General features: G+C 49.2%; 1 protein-coding gene across 1 annotated transcript in view; it reads right to left on the bottom strand.

Moving 5' to 3' along the window:
- The window catches only part of LOC128845636 (unconventional myosin-X-like), a 253,086-nt gene that overhangs the window by 89,202 nt on the left and 148,837 nt on the right, over window positions 1-15,047 (bottom strand). The window contains exons 22-23 of the mRNA XM_054044498.1: window positions 7,057-7,163; window positions 2,016-2,321 (exon numbers count right to left, since the gene is read on the bottom strand). Coding sequence (XP_053900473.1) covers window positions 2,016-2,321; window positions 7,057-7,163 — 413 coding nt within the window. The remainder of the gene's footprint in view (window positions 1-2,015; window positions 2,322-7,056; window positions 7,164-15,047) is intronic.

The following is a 15,047-nucleotide window of genomic DNA, read 5'->3' as shown; positions in this document are numbered from 1 at the left end:
GAGAACATTACGCAACTTTAAACGAGCATGTTCTCTAATTGATCAGCAACGTAACAAGTTAACTGGGACGACTTTAAGTGAGGAGTTACTGTACTAGTGTATCAGTCAAATGGGGCCTCAGTTTGCAGGAGCTGCCAGTTAAGATCTTAAATTCAATAGCTGAGCAATGACCTCAGGAAATGTAAGGACCCAGACTTAGTTCCAATAGATGTCTCCTCTTGCTGTGTCTACTGGGTGGTAGGCGATTCCTTTTCCATGCAACAAGTTTCCCTACTGATTTTTATGTGACCCCTTCACATGCCTCTCAACCTGCCAAAGCCCAATTGCAGGACACCATATGTGGCAAAGACCCAAAGTGAGGGGGACAAAACAATTATTCATGCAGGAAGCCTAAAATGGTGTGGGATTCATTCCCTTAGTGTAAATATTTCTATGACTTCAGTGTTATGCTTCTGTATTACCATTGTAAGCAGATGTCAACAATAAAAGTGAGTGGACACCAAATTTGTGTAGAAGATAGGTAACTGTGGAACTAAAATGAGTGACATCCCTTGAAAGGAGGGACATTGGAGAGGTGTGCCTCTTGTTATTCACAGATTGCTCCCTTCCTGCACATTTGCTCTTATTTCCAGGCACTTCCAGGCATCTTCATGTATACACTTTCTTGGGCTGAGTGATAGGGCAAGGGCAGTGGTGCTAAAAAAGCACAGCTCAGAAGCATTTCAAACTATCCAAAGGAACTGCAAGCAGATAAGATCATAAGAACTGCAATACCAGAACAGAGATCAATCATCCATCTCACTGAATAACTGGTCATACTGGACAGACCAATGACTGATAAAGGCTGGTACCCTATCTCAGACACTGGCTGATCTTAGATGTTTCAGAGGTCACAAAACATTGGGAAGGTAGGAGGAAAATATTTATTCCTGACCCAGTGACTAAAATCCACTCCTCATATTAACAAAGAGGAACAATGTTGAAGGGCATTGGGGGAGGGGAATCAGTAAATTAACTCTCCAAATGAATGCGGGATAGCCCATACCTACCCAGCTTTTCTACTCTGAGCCACCTGACCCCACTCCAATCCTTACTTCTGGGGGAATTCTGCACCACTGCGCAATGCAGAATTTTGCAGAAATTAATCTTGTGCATGCAGAATTTCCTTTCCTCCACAGAAACGGGCTGCAGGGCTGCTAGCTACCACTAGGGGCCACTGGACTCGGCAGAACCCAGCTTGCACATAGAAGACACTGCTGGGGAGAGGGACAGCGAGCTAGAGGGTTCCTGGCAGCTGCAGTTCCCAGCATGCTCTGAGGGAAGAGAGGGCAGCACACAGGAAACGCCACGTAAGCCTGGGACCGAGCATCAGGCTGTTTCGCCCTCTGGATCCCTGGGCTCTGGGGAGGGAGGGGAGGTTGGAGACGGGCGTCTGGACAAGGGGGGGGCCCACAGCTGGGCTGTGAGGAGGGGATTCGGGGGGGGGTCAGGTGTATTGGACTGGGGGGGCTGCAGGTGGGCTCTGGGGAGGTTTGTGGGTATCTGTTCCCTCAGCTGGGCTCGGGGAGAGAGGGGGGGGGAAGGGGGCACAGAAAGAGGAACCAGGTTGTCATTGGGGTTTTTTAAACTCTCTACTCCTGGGGGAGCTTTTGTGTGTGTCCGTATTATTACAGACATACTTGCTGACAGGTATTTTGAAATAAATTACCAAATTAATTGAAACTGGAGTGATTATGTAGTGTTATTTTGACAAAGAAAATTAGTAGAATTTTAAAAGATTGTGCACAGAATTTTTAATTTTTTGGTGTAGAGTGCTCCCAGGAGTAAATCCTGTCCTAAGGAGACTTGTGCATGTATCCAAATTACTGCAATGATGTCTCACGTGACTGCTTCCTTATGGCCTGAAGGCACTGTTGTCATGCCAGGACCTCAGACCTAGTCATACACCTTGGCAGATTCACTACCGGTACTAGGGGCCAGCCATGTAACTAAAGCTGTGAAAAATAATCCAGTACCTTTTCTTCTCTTCTTCCTCCTCCTGTTTCCTCCTAAGCTCCTCCTCTTCTTGCCATTGTCTTTCCTCTTCCTCCCTTCTGATCTGCTCTTCCTCTTCTTGCCTTCTCCTCTCCTCCACTTCCTGTTTCCGTCTCTGTTCCTGCTGCAGTAGGTGCCGATAGAGGCTGCGAGCCAGCTGGCCACGCCAATGCTTCTGCAGGACAACAGCCGACGCCTTCAGTCGCAGGAGGGTTTTCTTCCAGAAGTGCGCTCGATAGTTCTTCTGGATTGTCACAATACTGACTAGGGCCTTTCGGTACTTCTTCCTACAAACAAAACCAAACAGTTAAAGGGCCATGAATCACTGACCACTTCTATGACAGTCATGTCTCTCGTGTTTCTAAGGAATGGCTCCCCAGGGTACCAAAGTGCTGAACAAATGATGTGAGCATTCCAGTACCCATAGGGGGCACAAGTCTCTCCCTCCCTTTCCACCACGCGAAGATTCTTTTCCTTGCTGCCCTCTTTCCTGCATCTGCCACCTTATTCCTGTCTCCAAAGTGACCCTTCTTGAGCTGCTTTAATATGTCTGCCTTTGTTGAAAGGGAAAATGAGCATGAGATCCCCAGGGGATGAAGGACAGATTGTCACCCACTAGAAAGGAAGTTTCATGCGCCTCAAATCTTACATGCACATCTCTGGGAAGCTACCAGCCTAGCGCACTTGTATGCCCTTCGAACAGACCCCCTGGAATCTTTATAGAGGAAAACACCCCTAGCATCCACTTCGCTGGTCACTGAACCACCTTGTAATTTCAAACACAACCCGAGAATGATCCCCTAGGGCCAGCATAAGCATCTGAGACTGTGCAACATTAACAACAATGAAACCAGGGCTCCAGCAGCCAGGGCCGTCCCGTGGGGGGTGGGGGAGAAACGGGGGGACGACACAGGACATAAGCACTGAGTTTCTAATTGCCGGGGGGTGCTCCCCCTGGCCCCACTGCCCCTCCATCCCTTCTCCCAAGGCCCCACCCCTGCCCTGCTTCTTCCCACTCCTGCTTTGCCCCCGCCCCATCTCTTCCCGCCCCTCCCCCGTCCAGTTCCGCCTCCTCCCCCAAGCACCCTGCACCCTCGCTCCTCTCCCCCCCAGCGTCTCCTGATGCTGTGAAACATGTGATCCGCGGCAGGCAGCAGGCACTGAGAGGGAAAGGGAGGCGCTGATGGTGGGGCCTGCTGGTGGGCAGGAGGCACTGGGAGGAGGGGGAGGTTCTAGTAGGGGGACTACTCCTTGCTCCCCCCCGCCCACCTCCCTTTTCGCCTCCTCACCTTGCTCGCCCCCCTGCCTCACCTCCCCGCCCACCTCCTCACGAAAAGCTGGCCCTCGCAAAGCGCGGGGCCTGGAGCAGTCCCCCTGATTCGCCGTACCCAAGGGACGACTCTGCCAGCAGCAGCAGCAGCTGGGTGCAGGCTACAGAGAGGGGAGGAAGGAGAAAGGGCGACAGAAGCCGGTTTAAATAAACTGGTCGGGGGCTGTCTCTTCCCCCCACTTCTCTCCCCAGTGCCTCTCCTCATACAGAAGGTGGCCAGCTGCATACTCAGCCTCCTCTAAGGTGGACAAAGACAAAAGGCACAGACTTTTACAAAAGACATTTGGCAAAAGCTCCACTGAGAGTACCATGATAAAGCCCTACTCAGCTCCATGGTGCTCTTCCTGATAATATCTATGAGCTCTGCTGTCAAAGGTTAAGGCCAGAAGGGACCATTATGATAATCTAACCTGACCTCAGATATACACAGGCAATAGAATGTAATCCCGTCTGGAGCCTTCTGCTCACTTTCCTCCACTTCCCAAGGTAAAGTAGGGTTACCATACGTCTGGATTTTTGGTCCTCAAATCCTTGTCCGGGAGGAAATTCCAAAAAGCCAGGCATGTCTGGGAAACTAGGGAGGGGTCGTGGGGCTGGGATCCGGGCTGGAGCCGCTGGGGCCGGAGCCGGAGCTGCTGGGGCCAGCGCTTGGCCAGGGCCAGGCCGGAGCTGCTCGGCCGGAACCGGGGCCCGAGCCGAGCCAGGCCAGAGCCGCCGGGGCGGGCTGGAGCCACTCGGCCGGAACCGGGGCTGGCGCCCCAGGGCCCGAGCCAGGCTGGAGATGCTGGGGCCAGAGCCGCTCGGCAGGGGGGCCTGGACTGGGCCATGCCTCCTCGCGCGCCCCAGCTCCAGCTTACCTGCTGCCTGCATGTTTCAGGCTTCCCGCAAATCAGGGGAGGGGGAGGAGCAGGGGGCGGAGCGTTCAGGGGAGGGGGCGGAGACTTTGGGGAAGGGGTGGAGTTGGGTGGGGCAGGGAAGGGGCGGAGTTGGGGCAGGGGTGGAGCCCCATGGAGTGTCCTCTTTTTGTTTTTTTTAAATATGGTAACCCTAGGTAAAGCCAACTTTTGCAGCCAATGCAGGAGGGCCGTGAAATACAGTGATCCTGCACTTCACCCTTACTCATATATAAAACACAGAGGGGACAGGGGCCCTGATTTGGCATCTGGAATTTAGTTACCTATTCTGTTGATGCTGCAAGGTACTGGGCTAAAGCTTGGCTCCCCCTCCAAGAGTCAGAGAAGCCACATGGGGACAGAGTGTGGCTCCCTCCCCCAAACCCATGCAGGTCCTGTGAGGCTAACAGGGACACAGCCCAGTTTACAGCACCAGTTCTCCACAGGTCCTGCAGGGCTAAGAAAAGTAAAAACTTATTTTAGTTGGTGGAGTCAGCAGCTGTGACTAGGAGTCCCACAGGGAGCAGGTCTGCTAAACAAACGGGGCATTTTCACTTTGGTTTATTTTCTGATTCAGATATTTCACTTTAGTGACCATTCAGACACCCTGAGCTTCTGGGAAAGTAAAGCAGAGTGTATAGCCAACCATGTAACCTTTCATCCCTTAGGCCTCTTTCCCCAATTCTCAGAACCAGTCCCTGAAGATCTGGATAAAGATGACAGTAAAATCCTAGAACATCTAACTCTTCATGGCAAGCTTACTCTGCTTAATTTACATACTCTGGTGACTGATAAGCTCTAAGTGCTACATGGCAGCACACTCTAGTTTTGCCTTACTCACTCAAAACCTTTTCTGGACTTGTCCCATACTAATTCCTTTCTATTGGAGCCTCTCTAATGTTGATGCAGTGCAACACTGAAATTATCACAAAAAAGGTTTTCTAACTTCACTTTCTCCAACCTTCATCTTCCCTGTTTTCTGCTTCTTTACCTCCCTCTGCAATGCCTTATTTGCCACCAGCCGCTGTATAAGGATTTTTCCTTTTGACCATAGCAGCACTGCTTGATTTGAAGACTAAACTTAGATGAACAGTGTGCATCCCAATCTCCCAGTCCACTAGCTGGGTACTTTCCTTTCCAGGAAAGTCACAGAAGAGACACTGCAGTTTTCCCTTAGCAATGCTGCCTAGAAATTATGTTTTACAATGTGATAACTCCCCTCCTCCCCCAAAATATCTGGAGGTTTCTGATTATTAATTATTATTATTTAAATGTCCCTGCCATGAGGAACTTACATTCTAATTTACACAGACTGCACAGCAAATAAAGGCACCCAGACAAGGGGAGAGGGGAAGGCACAGAGACAGCATTTTGCTTTATTTTGGCAAGCAGCATGTGCTACAATCATTAGAGTCAGCTGTTACATTAACTTCAAGGGGCAGGAGAGGGGATGGCTCTTCTGTAATAGCTTTTCTTTAACACTACTATGATTAGGAGCAGTAGTGGCAAAAGGGAGCAGCTGAGAGGAGATCAGTGGTGAAAGGCTAGCCCAAAGTAGTAAGTTCTTAAGAGTGACTTAAAGAAGGAGAGAGAGGCCCCTGGGAAAATAGGAGAAGGGAAGCTGCTCCAGGCCTTGGGGACAGTGCTAATAAAGGCAGAGTTGGGAGAGGGGAAGAAGAGAGATGAAGGGAGCATTAGGTGAAGCTGGTAGGTTAAGGGTGGAGGAGTGGGAGCTGAGAGCCAAGAGGTAGAGGGGGCAGAGTTCTGGAGACCCTTGAAGGTGAGGATGAGGAGTCTGAAGAGGCAGAGAGTCAGTGGAGAGATGGGGTCATTGCAGCGGCATGTTTAACGCACTAGGGGATGGGGGTGGGGGCAGAGGAGGGTGTAAGAAGCAGGGGGTAGAGGAGGCTGCAGTGGTCAAAGAGGACCTAATCACATCAGCCATACCATCAGGGGCTCGTTCACCTGCACATCTACCAATGTGATATATGCCATCATGTGCCAGCAATGCCCCTCTGCCATGTACATTGGCCAAACCGGACAGTCTCTACGCAAAAGAATTAATGGACACAAATCTGACATCAGGAATCAAAATACTCAAAAACCAGTGGGAGAACACTTTAACCTGTCTGGTCATTCAGTGACAGACCTGCGGGTGGCTATATTACAACAGAAAAACTTCAAAAACAGACTCCAAAGAGAGACTGCAGAGCTAGAATTGATATGCAAACTAGACACAATCAACTCCGGTTTGAATAAGGACTGGGAATGGCTGAGCCATTACAAACATTGAATCTATCTCCCCTTGTAAGTATTCTCACACTTCTTATCAAACTGTCTGTACTTGGCTAGCTTGATTATCACTTCAAAAGTTTTTTTTCTCTTAATTAATTGGCCTCTCAGAGTTGGTAAGACAACTCCCACCTGTTTATGCTCTCTGTATGTGTGTATATATATCTCCTCAATATATGTTCCATTCTATATGCATCCGATGAAGTGGGCTGTAGTCCACGAAAGCTTATGCTCTAATAAATTTGTTAGTCTCTAAGGTGCCACAAGTACTCCTGTTCTTCTTTTTGCGGATACAGACTAACACGGCTGTTACTCTGAAAGAAATGACTACAGCACAGACAAGGATTTCGGCAGAAACACAGATTTTGAGGCTAGCCCATGGATTTGGAGGGTGGGGGGAACAGAAGAGTGGAAGTGCTGATAAGAATACCCTAGAGTAGAGGAGAGGATGGGGGAGACTGCAAGCAGACAGGTGGAGAAAACGCAAAGACAGCCCAGAACACTGACCTTGCCATGTAGCCCAAGACGTGGGCTTGGATGACTATAGCCGCTTTCCTCAACTCCTCTTCCCGATCCTTCTCCAGGTTCTGTTCAAGAGCTTCCTTCAGGAAAACCTGACACCATGGGGAGGAGTTTCAACAAACACAAAGAGAGGAAAGAAATCAGCCCCGGGGCGGGGGGGAGTCAGGAGGTTTCATTCCCTTGGTGACAAGCACAGAGGGCTCTCTTTATGCTGCTGCCCTGTGATCTCTGCTCAAGAGCTGCAACCTCTCCAGAGCCACCCCTCACTTTCGGCTGGTGCCTTTCCTGGTATGACAAGGAAAAAGTTGTGCAGGACATGAGCCAAACTCTAAGCCCATCCCCCGCCTCCTTTCATTCTGTGGTCAAGGCTTTAAAGACAGAGAGAAGGGGGAGGGAAGGAAAAATAAGGAAGGAGGAGGAGAGTGTGCAAGCTAGTTATTAACCCGTTCTCAGCTGGTATCTTTTCTTCACACAAATCTATTTTCTCGTTGCGTTGGCCCCTGGCTACCAATATGTGACATTAAATATTTCATAAAGAGATCATACTACATTTTGGGTGCAGAGGTGAGCATTTACATTTCCAGGACCCTGGCAGCAGTTTGCACTCTGAAAAGTTAAGATTAATGGAAGAATCAGAAATCTCCAATGGTGAGAAAAATGCATAAAGAAACTGGCCATCCCCAATCAAACATGGCCTGGCCATTCCAAAGGAATCTGATCACTGCAGGTTCTAAAGGAATACGAAGGGGGAGATGCAGCCCAAAGAGAGAGGTGTCCTTGCCAGAGATGTGCTGCTGTACTACTAATAATAGTTTGTTCTTGTCTAGCACCTACCATCCAAGGGCCTCCGAGCACTTTACAAACTTTAACTGATTAAAGCTCACAGCCCTGTGACACAGGGCAGCACTATCCACATTTTACAGATGCAGGAACTGGGTCACAGAGAGACTAAAAGCCACATATCCAATATCAAACCAGCAGCAGAGCTAGAATCAAAAAAATTTCCCTGTTCTAATCACTAGGCAGCACCCTTGACATAACGCTACCTCTTTCTACTCATCTCCCATGCCGCTTCACATCACTGCCTCCAACTCCTCCCCTCCATCAGTGATACTAGCCTTGCTGTCCTATTTCTCCACTTCTCCCATAACCGACTCTGTTCTTTCTTCCACATTGCCCCATCTGCATGGAACATCCCCCTCCCTCATTGCTTTCTCTGCATTTAAATCTCCCCTGAAGAACAGCTTCCATCACAACGCCCACAAGAAATTAGCTGATTCATAATGGTCAAGGAATTGAGGACAGTCTATAAAGAAAGTCACCACCATGACCACTTTCCTTGTTTGTTGTGTCCCTTTCCACAGTCTGTGTCAGTTTGTTGGTCTTTTAAAATTATGAACTTCTTGGGACTGTTCTTTCCATCAGATTTACGCTGAACCTCGTATGTTGTGGGTGGTACCAGAACAAATTAATTAATAGGGACTGTGCCTACAGTGATAGACACCTTACAAATGTTTAGGCAGGGAGGGAGCTGTCCCTGAGAGTTGGGCCAGGGATGCAACTCCGCCATGCAGCAGAAGTATCCAATTCACAGAGACTTAATTGGCAATACAAGCCTCACAAGTGTTGCTGAAGTATTAAAAACCCAGAGAACACTCAGGTATCTCTCAGTAATATCCATCCAAGACAGGGCGTTTTGATCCCCAAACAACATGGGGGTTGCCAGTACTAGCTAGCTGTGAAATGATAGCATTTTGCAGGAAGCAGATAGGAAAGATTAAAATGAATTCAAACTACAGGTAGACTATTTGTCAGGAAAACTGTAAACAAATCATCTGTTTCTCTGTCATTTAATTCATAGCCACTCTCAAAAGTTTAAGCCCATCTTCATCTGAGGAAAGAGTGACTAGATTCAGAAATATAGGGGTTATTTTGCCATTGTTTCTTCTCATATTAGAAACTGACAGAAGCTTATGGTAAGTAAGACACACAGCAAGATGGTGTCAGTCAATATATATTCAAGAATATATGTGTGACTGTTGACTGCACATAGCAGTGAACACTTGCAAGTGGAAGCATACATATGTGAGGGCTATGCACATGTGTACATAAAAAGGTCTCTGTTCATACATGGATGTTCATATATTTGTGCGCACGCTGTGTACAGTGTCTACATTGCACAATGTACAGAATCCATTCAGCCCCTCCCTGGAGAAGGTCTATTACAGAGATATCTGCAAAAATTTTTTGCTCCTTTTAGCATACACTTTTCATCTTAAGTGCCAAATCTGTAAATTCGCCTGTAGAGAACACTGGTGAAGGAGAAATTGTATTGCTGTGCCTTGGATTCCAGATGGTAAGAAGAAACCTCCTGCAATGTTAAGCCAATTTCCTCTTTTTTCCAACAGGACCACATAAAATGTCACTCTGGACATCAAGAAAAACTTGATTAGAGTGGGAAAGAGATGGGGAGAACTGTGTCCTGACTGAAGACAGATGTGATGGGCAGTGTTAGAGCGAGAAGCAAAGGGAACACAAGAGTTTGGAGACTTGGTATAGCTGCTGCTTGTCATGGCATCACAAATTAAGGCCATGGTGCATTGGAAAAAATGGTGGCTTACCTTTTGTAACCGCTGTTCTTCGAGATGTGTTGCTCAAGTCCATTCCATGTAGGTGTGTGCGTGCCCATGTGAATGGTAGCCAGAGATTTTTTCCTTAGCAGTATCCGTAGGGCTTGCTATGGTGCTTCCTGGAGCCCCGCACTCATGTGCCGGTATGTGGGGTGCCTCCGGCCCTGTGCCCTCTCAGTTCTTCTTGCCATCTACTCTGACATTGGGGATGGAGGGCGGGTTGTGGAATGGACGTGAGCAACTCATCTTGAAGAACAACAGTTAGGAAAGGTTTCAGAGTAGCAGCCGTGTTAGTCTGTATCCGCAAAAAGAAGAACAGGAGTACTTGTGGCACCTTAGAGACTAACAAATTTATTAGAGCATAAGCTTTCGTGGACTACAGCCCACTTCTTCGGATGCATACCTAAAGCAAATACTCACCAGCAACCACACATCACTGAACAAAACCACTAACCCAGGAACCTATCCTTGTAACAAACCCCGATGCCAACTCTGTCCACATATTTATTCAAGTGACATCATCATAGGACCTAATCACATCAGCCATACCATCAGGGGCTCGTTCACCTGCACATCTACCAATGTGATATATGCCATCATGTGCCAGCAATGCCCCTCTGCCATGTACATTGGTCAAACCGGACAGTCTCTACGCAAAAGAATTAATGGACACAAATCTGACATCAGGAATCAAAATACTCAAAAACCAGTGGGAGAACACTTTAACCTGTCTGGTCATTCAGTGACAGACCTGCGGGTGGCTATATTACAACAGAAAAACTTCAAAACCAGACTCCAACGAGAGACTGCTGAGCTAGAATTGATATGCAAACTAGACACAATCAACTCCGGTTTGAATAAGGACTGGGAATGGCTGAGCCATTACAAACATTGAATCTATCTCCCCTTGTAAGTATTCTCACACTCCTTAACTGTCTGTACTGGGCTAGCTTGATTATCACTTCAAAGGTTTTTTTCTCTTAATTAATTGGCCTCTCAGAGTTGGTAAGACAACTCCCACCTGTTTATGCTCTCTGTATGTGTGTATATATATATCCTCAATATATGTTCCATTCTATATGCATCCGAAGAAGTGGGCTGTAGTCCACGAAAGCTTATGCTCTAATAAATTTGTTAGTCTCTAAGGTGCCACAAGTACTCCTGTTCTTCTTTTAACAGTTAGGAAAGGTAAGCAACCATTTTTTCTTCAAGTGCTTGCTCATGTCCATTCCATGTAGGTGACTCACAAGCAGTACCCCTTGGTGGTGGGTTTGGAGTTCACTTTCATGTGGCTTGCAATACTGCTTTGCCGAAGCTGGCGTTGTCCTGGGCTTGCTGAGCGATAGCATAGTGGGATGTAAAGGTATGGACTGAGAACTGAGTAGCGGCTCTGCGGATATCTTGAATTGGAATATGTGCAAGGAATGTTGCGCTCTGGTGGAATGAGCGGTGACTATGGCTGGTGGCAATACACCCGCTTGTACATAACAAAACCTAATGCACACTGTTATCTAAGAGGAAATCTCTGGGAGGAAACCAGTAGGCCCTTCATTCTATCTGCTATAGCCACAAAGAGCTGAGTGGTTCTACGAAAGGGTCTGGTCCTTTCAATATAAAAGGCTAAGACCCGCCTAACGTCCAGAGACTGTTGCCTGCATTCCTCGTTGGACTTGTGAAGTTTCGGGAAGAAAATGTCTTGGTTGCAGTGAAACTGTGACACCACCTTTGGTAGAAATGCCGGGTGAGAACGCAGCTGGACCTTGTCTTTGTAGAATACCACGTACGGAGGTTCCGAAGTTAGGGCTCTGATCTCTTAAGGTCAAGGGGACTGCAACCAGAAAGGCAACCTTCCATGAAAGTAGAAGCAAGGAGTAGGATGCCATCAGCTCTAAGGGAGGACCCATGAGTTGCAAGAGGGCTAGATTTAAATCCCACTGAGGCACCTGAGGAAAGAGCCTCTCCGGGCCCTTCAAGAACCAGATTGTCATTTCATGAGAAAATACTGATTTACCCTACTTGGCGGGTGGAAAGCCGAGATGGCCGCTAGATGCACTTTAATCGATGAAAGGGCTAGGCTTTGCTGCTTAAGGTGGAGCAAGTAATCCGGAATAGTTTGAATCGGGGACTCGGAGGGCGAGATTCCTTTCTCTGAAATCCAGCAGGTGAAACACGTTCATTTGGCTAGGTAAGATGCTCTAGTGGAAGGCTTCCCGCTACCCAACAGGATTTGCTGAACCTGCGCCAAACAGGCCCGCTTGTCGGCATTCAGCCACTCAGCAGCCATGCTATTAGATGAAGGGATATCAGATTGGGGTGCAGAAGGGTGCCCTGATTCTGAGAGAGCAAGTCCAGTCAAAGAGACAGCGTCAATAGGGTTGTCACAGACAGGTCCAGGAGCATGCCGAACTAGTGTTGGCCCAGCCATGCCAGAGCTATCATGAGGACCTTTGCTTTGTCTCTCTCTGCAGGAGAATGTTGTGTACCAGTGGTATCAACAGAAAGGAATACAGGACCCCTTCTGACCACTGGAGAAGAAAGGCATCAGACAGGGAACCCTCCTCGGACCCTTGGATTGAGCAGAACTCCCAGCACTTCTTGTTCAGCTTGGACGCAAACAGATCTATCTGGGGACACCCCCACCTTTGGAAAATCATATCGGACACTTCCAGGTGAAGGGACCACTTGTGGTGAGATGGGAAGGACCTGCTGAGGAGATCTACTAATGAGATGTTGACTCCTGGGAGGTGTGAAGCTACTGGGAGGACATTGTGGGGACACAAAGATCCCAAAACTGGATAGCCTCCTGACATAAGGATGATGAGCGAGCGCCACTTTGTTTGTTGATGGAGACCATCGCTGTGGCATTGTCCATAAGAATGCGAACAACCTTGCCCTGTAGGTATGGAAGTAAAACCTGGCAGGCTAGACATATGGCCTTGAGCTCTTTGACGTTTATGTGCTGGTGACAATTGCTTTGCGACCTGAGGCCTTGCATACTGAAGCTGCCTCGGTGAGCTCCCCAACCTTGATCAGAGGCATCAAAAATCAGGGTCGCCAAAGGAGGCAAAGTCATGAAGGGAATTCCATCCAGCATATAGCCAGGGTTTGTCCACCAGATGAGGGATGCCAGGACCTGTGATGGGATCGTCACCAGATGAACTAGCCTGTGTCTGATGGGTTTGTAGACTGTCACCAGCCAGGCCTACAGCGGTCGAAGGCGAAGTCTCACGTGTCTGACCATGTATGTATACGCTACCATATGGGCCAATAGTTTGAGGCAAACTTGAGCCGTGGTGAGGAAATATGCCCTTACCCGACCAATGAGCTATGACATGGTCCGAAAACGGGACTCTGGCAGGAAAACTCTGACTAGGGTAGAGTCCAGGACCCCTCTTATAAACTCTATTGACCGCACTGGAACTAGGGCAGATTTCTGCTCATTTATGATCAGCCCCCGGTTCTGACAAGTGTTTTGTACCAGCTTGAGACTGCTGTGGGCCTGTTCCCAGGAGCTGCCTCTGTTGACTCAGTCATCGAGATGGGTAAATTTGCACCCCTCGACGTCTTTGCATTTTGTGAAGGTCTTTGGCACTGCCGCAAAACTGAAGGGAAGCACCATAAACTGGAAGTGGCACTCGCTTACTATGAAGAGAAGGAAGTGCCTATGGCCATGGAAAATGGAACTGTGGAAGTAGGCGTCATTCAAGTCGAGGGTGGCATACCAGTCTCCTGGATCCAAAAAGGGGATGATGGAGGCTAGGGAGACCATGCGGAAACTTCAACTTCTTGAGATACTTGTGGAGGAGAGACAGATCGAGAATGGGTGTTAGGCCCCCCTTGGCTTTTGGTATTAGGAAGTACTGGGAATAGAAGCCCTTCCGTCTCATATGCAGAGGAAACTCCTCCACGATCCCCAGCCATAGTGGAGATTCTACCTTCTGGATAGGGAGCTGCTCATGAGAAGGGTCCCTGAAAGGGATGGGAAAGGAGGGTGGGGTACAGGAAAACTGAAGGGTGTAACTGGACTCGATGGTGTTGAGCACCCAATGTTCCAATGTGATATGGCGCCAATGATGGTAGGAAGCTGGCTAGCCGATCCAAAAACAAAGCAGGGGTTGGATCCAGAGACAAATCTGGTGTGTTGCCCTCGGGGGCACCCTCAAAACGCCTGCCTCTGCCCACTGGAGCAGCGGACAGCTGCCTGCTGTTGGGCCAAGGAGGACGGGCCACCTTTGAAGGAGCAGAGGCACCTAGAATTTCAAGGAGATCATCCGACTACTGCTTAAACTCCTCAATTTTGAGTCCCAAATTGGAGGCTACTTGCTTGAGCAGCTCCTGATGGGCTTGGAAATCATCAAGGGATACACTGGCAGTCCCCGCCACCACACTGTCCAGGGACGAGGAAGAGGATGTGGCAACAGGCTGCACAGATGGCTCCTCCTCAGGCTCAGGAGCCGTTTGCTCTGAGGCAGCTGGGGTCTCAGTGCCCTCTTCTTGATGCAGTTCTATTACCGGTGCCTGCTGGGCCCCTGCTCTGCTTTGGGCCTCAGACCCCAACGAGAGTGCCTGGTACGACTGGGCCCTGGGTACCGTGGGAAGCCCCCACGGATTCCAGATCTGCCACTGCTGGGGTCACTGGGCACGTGGCCATGGGCCCGCAGAGAAAACTGGCCCATAGTCAGGGCACCGATGCTGGTGGTGGTAGGAGCCCCAGTCACTCCCTGATCCCAAGTACTCCTCTCTGTCCACGGTCTCGAGAGTGTGCCAGAGCCGATGACTAAGTGCGCATGTCTGGAGAAGGCAATCGCCCACGGTGCTGTGAACAAGATCACAATCGGTGATGTCTGGACCTCGAACAGTACTGGGACATCGACCGGTGCCAGGATGGTGACCGGTGCCTCAATGATGAGTGGTACCGGGACGGTGACCAGTGCCTCAATGATGAGTGGTACCGGGACGGTGACCAGTGCCAGGATGGTGACCAGTGCCTCGATGATGAGTGATGCTGGGACATCAATCGGCACCGGGATATTGACCAGTGCCAGGACATTGACAAGCATCGTGCCAGCAATCTTTGACTTGCAGGCGAGCGGCTCCGCAAACGTGGCTGACTTAAACCAAGAGGTGAGTGGCAACATGGCAAGTGGAACTGCGCTGGTGACAGCGGGGGTGCTCTCAGCACAGGCTTTCCCATGGAGCGGGCCACTCTGATGGGTCCGCAAGAACCTTATATAAGTCTCTGGCTGCAGGTGGCCCGGGAAGCGCCATTAGGTCCTTTGCAGCCTGGAAGGCCTCAAGCATTGATGGCACTAAGAAGTGCATAGAGTCCCGATCGCTCCCTGGAGT

Source organism: Malaclemys terrapin, chromosome 11 (assembly GCF_027887155.1).
Source record: "Malaclemys terrapin pileata isolate rMalTer1 chromosome 11, rMalTer1.hap1, whole genome shotgun sequence".
Taxonomy (NCBI): domain Eukaryota; kingdom Metazoa; phylum Chordata; order Testudines; family Emydidae; genus Malaclemys; species Malaclemys terrapin.
Note: the sequence above shows the minus strand (reverse complement) of the source record. Positions and strands in the feature narration are given on the sequence as shown.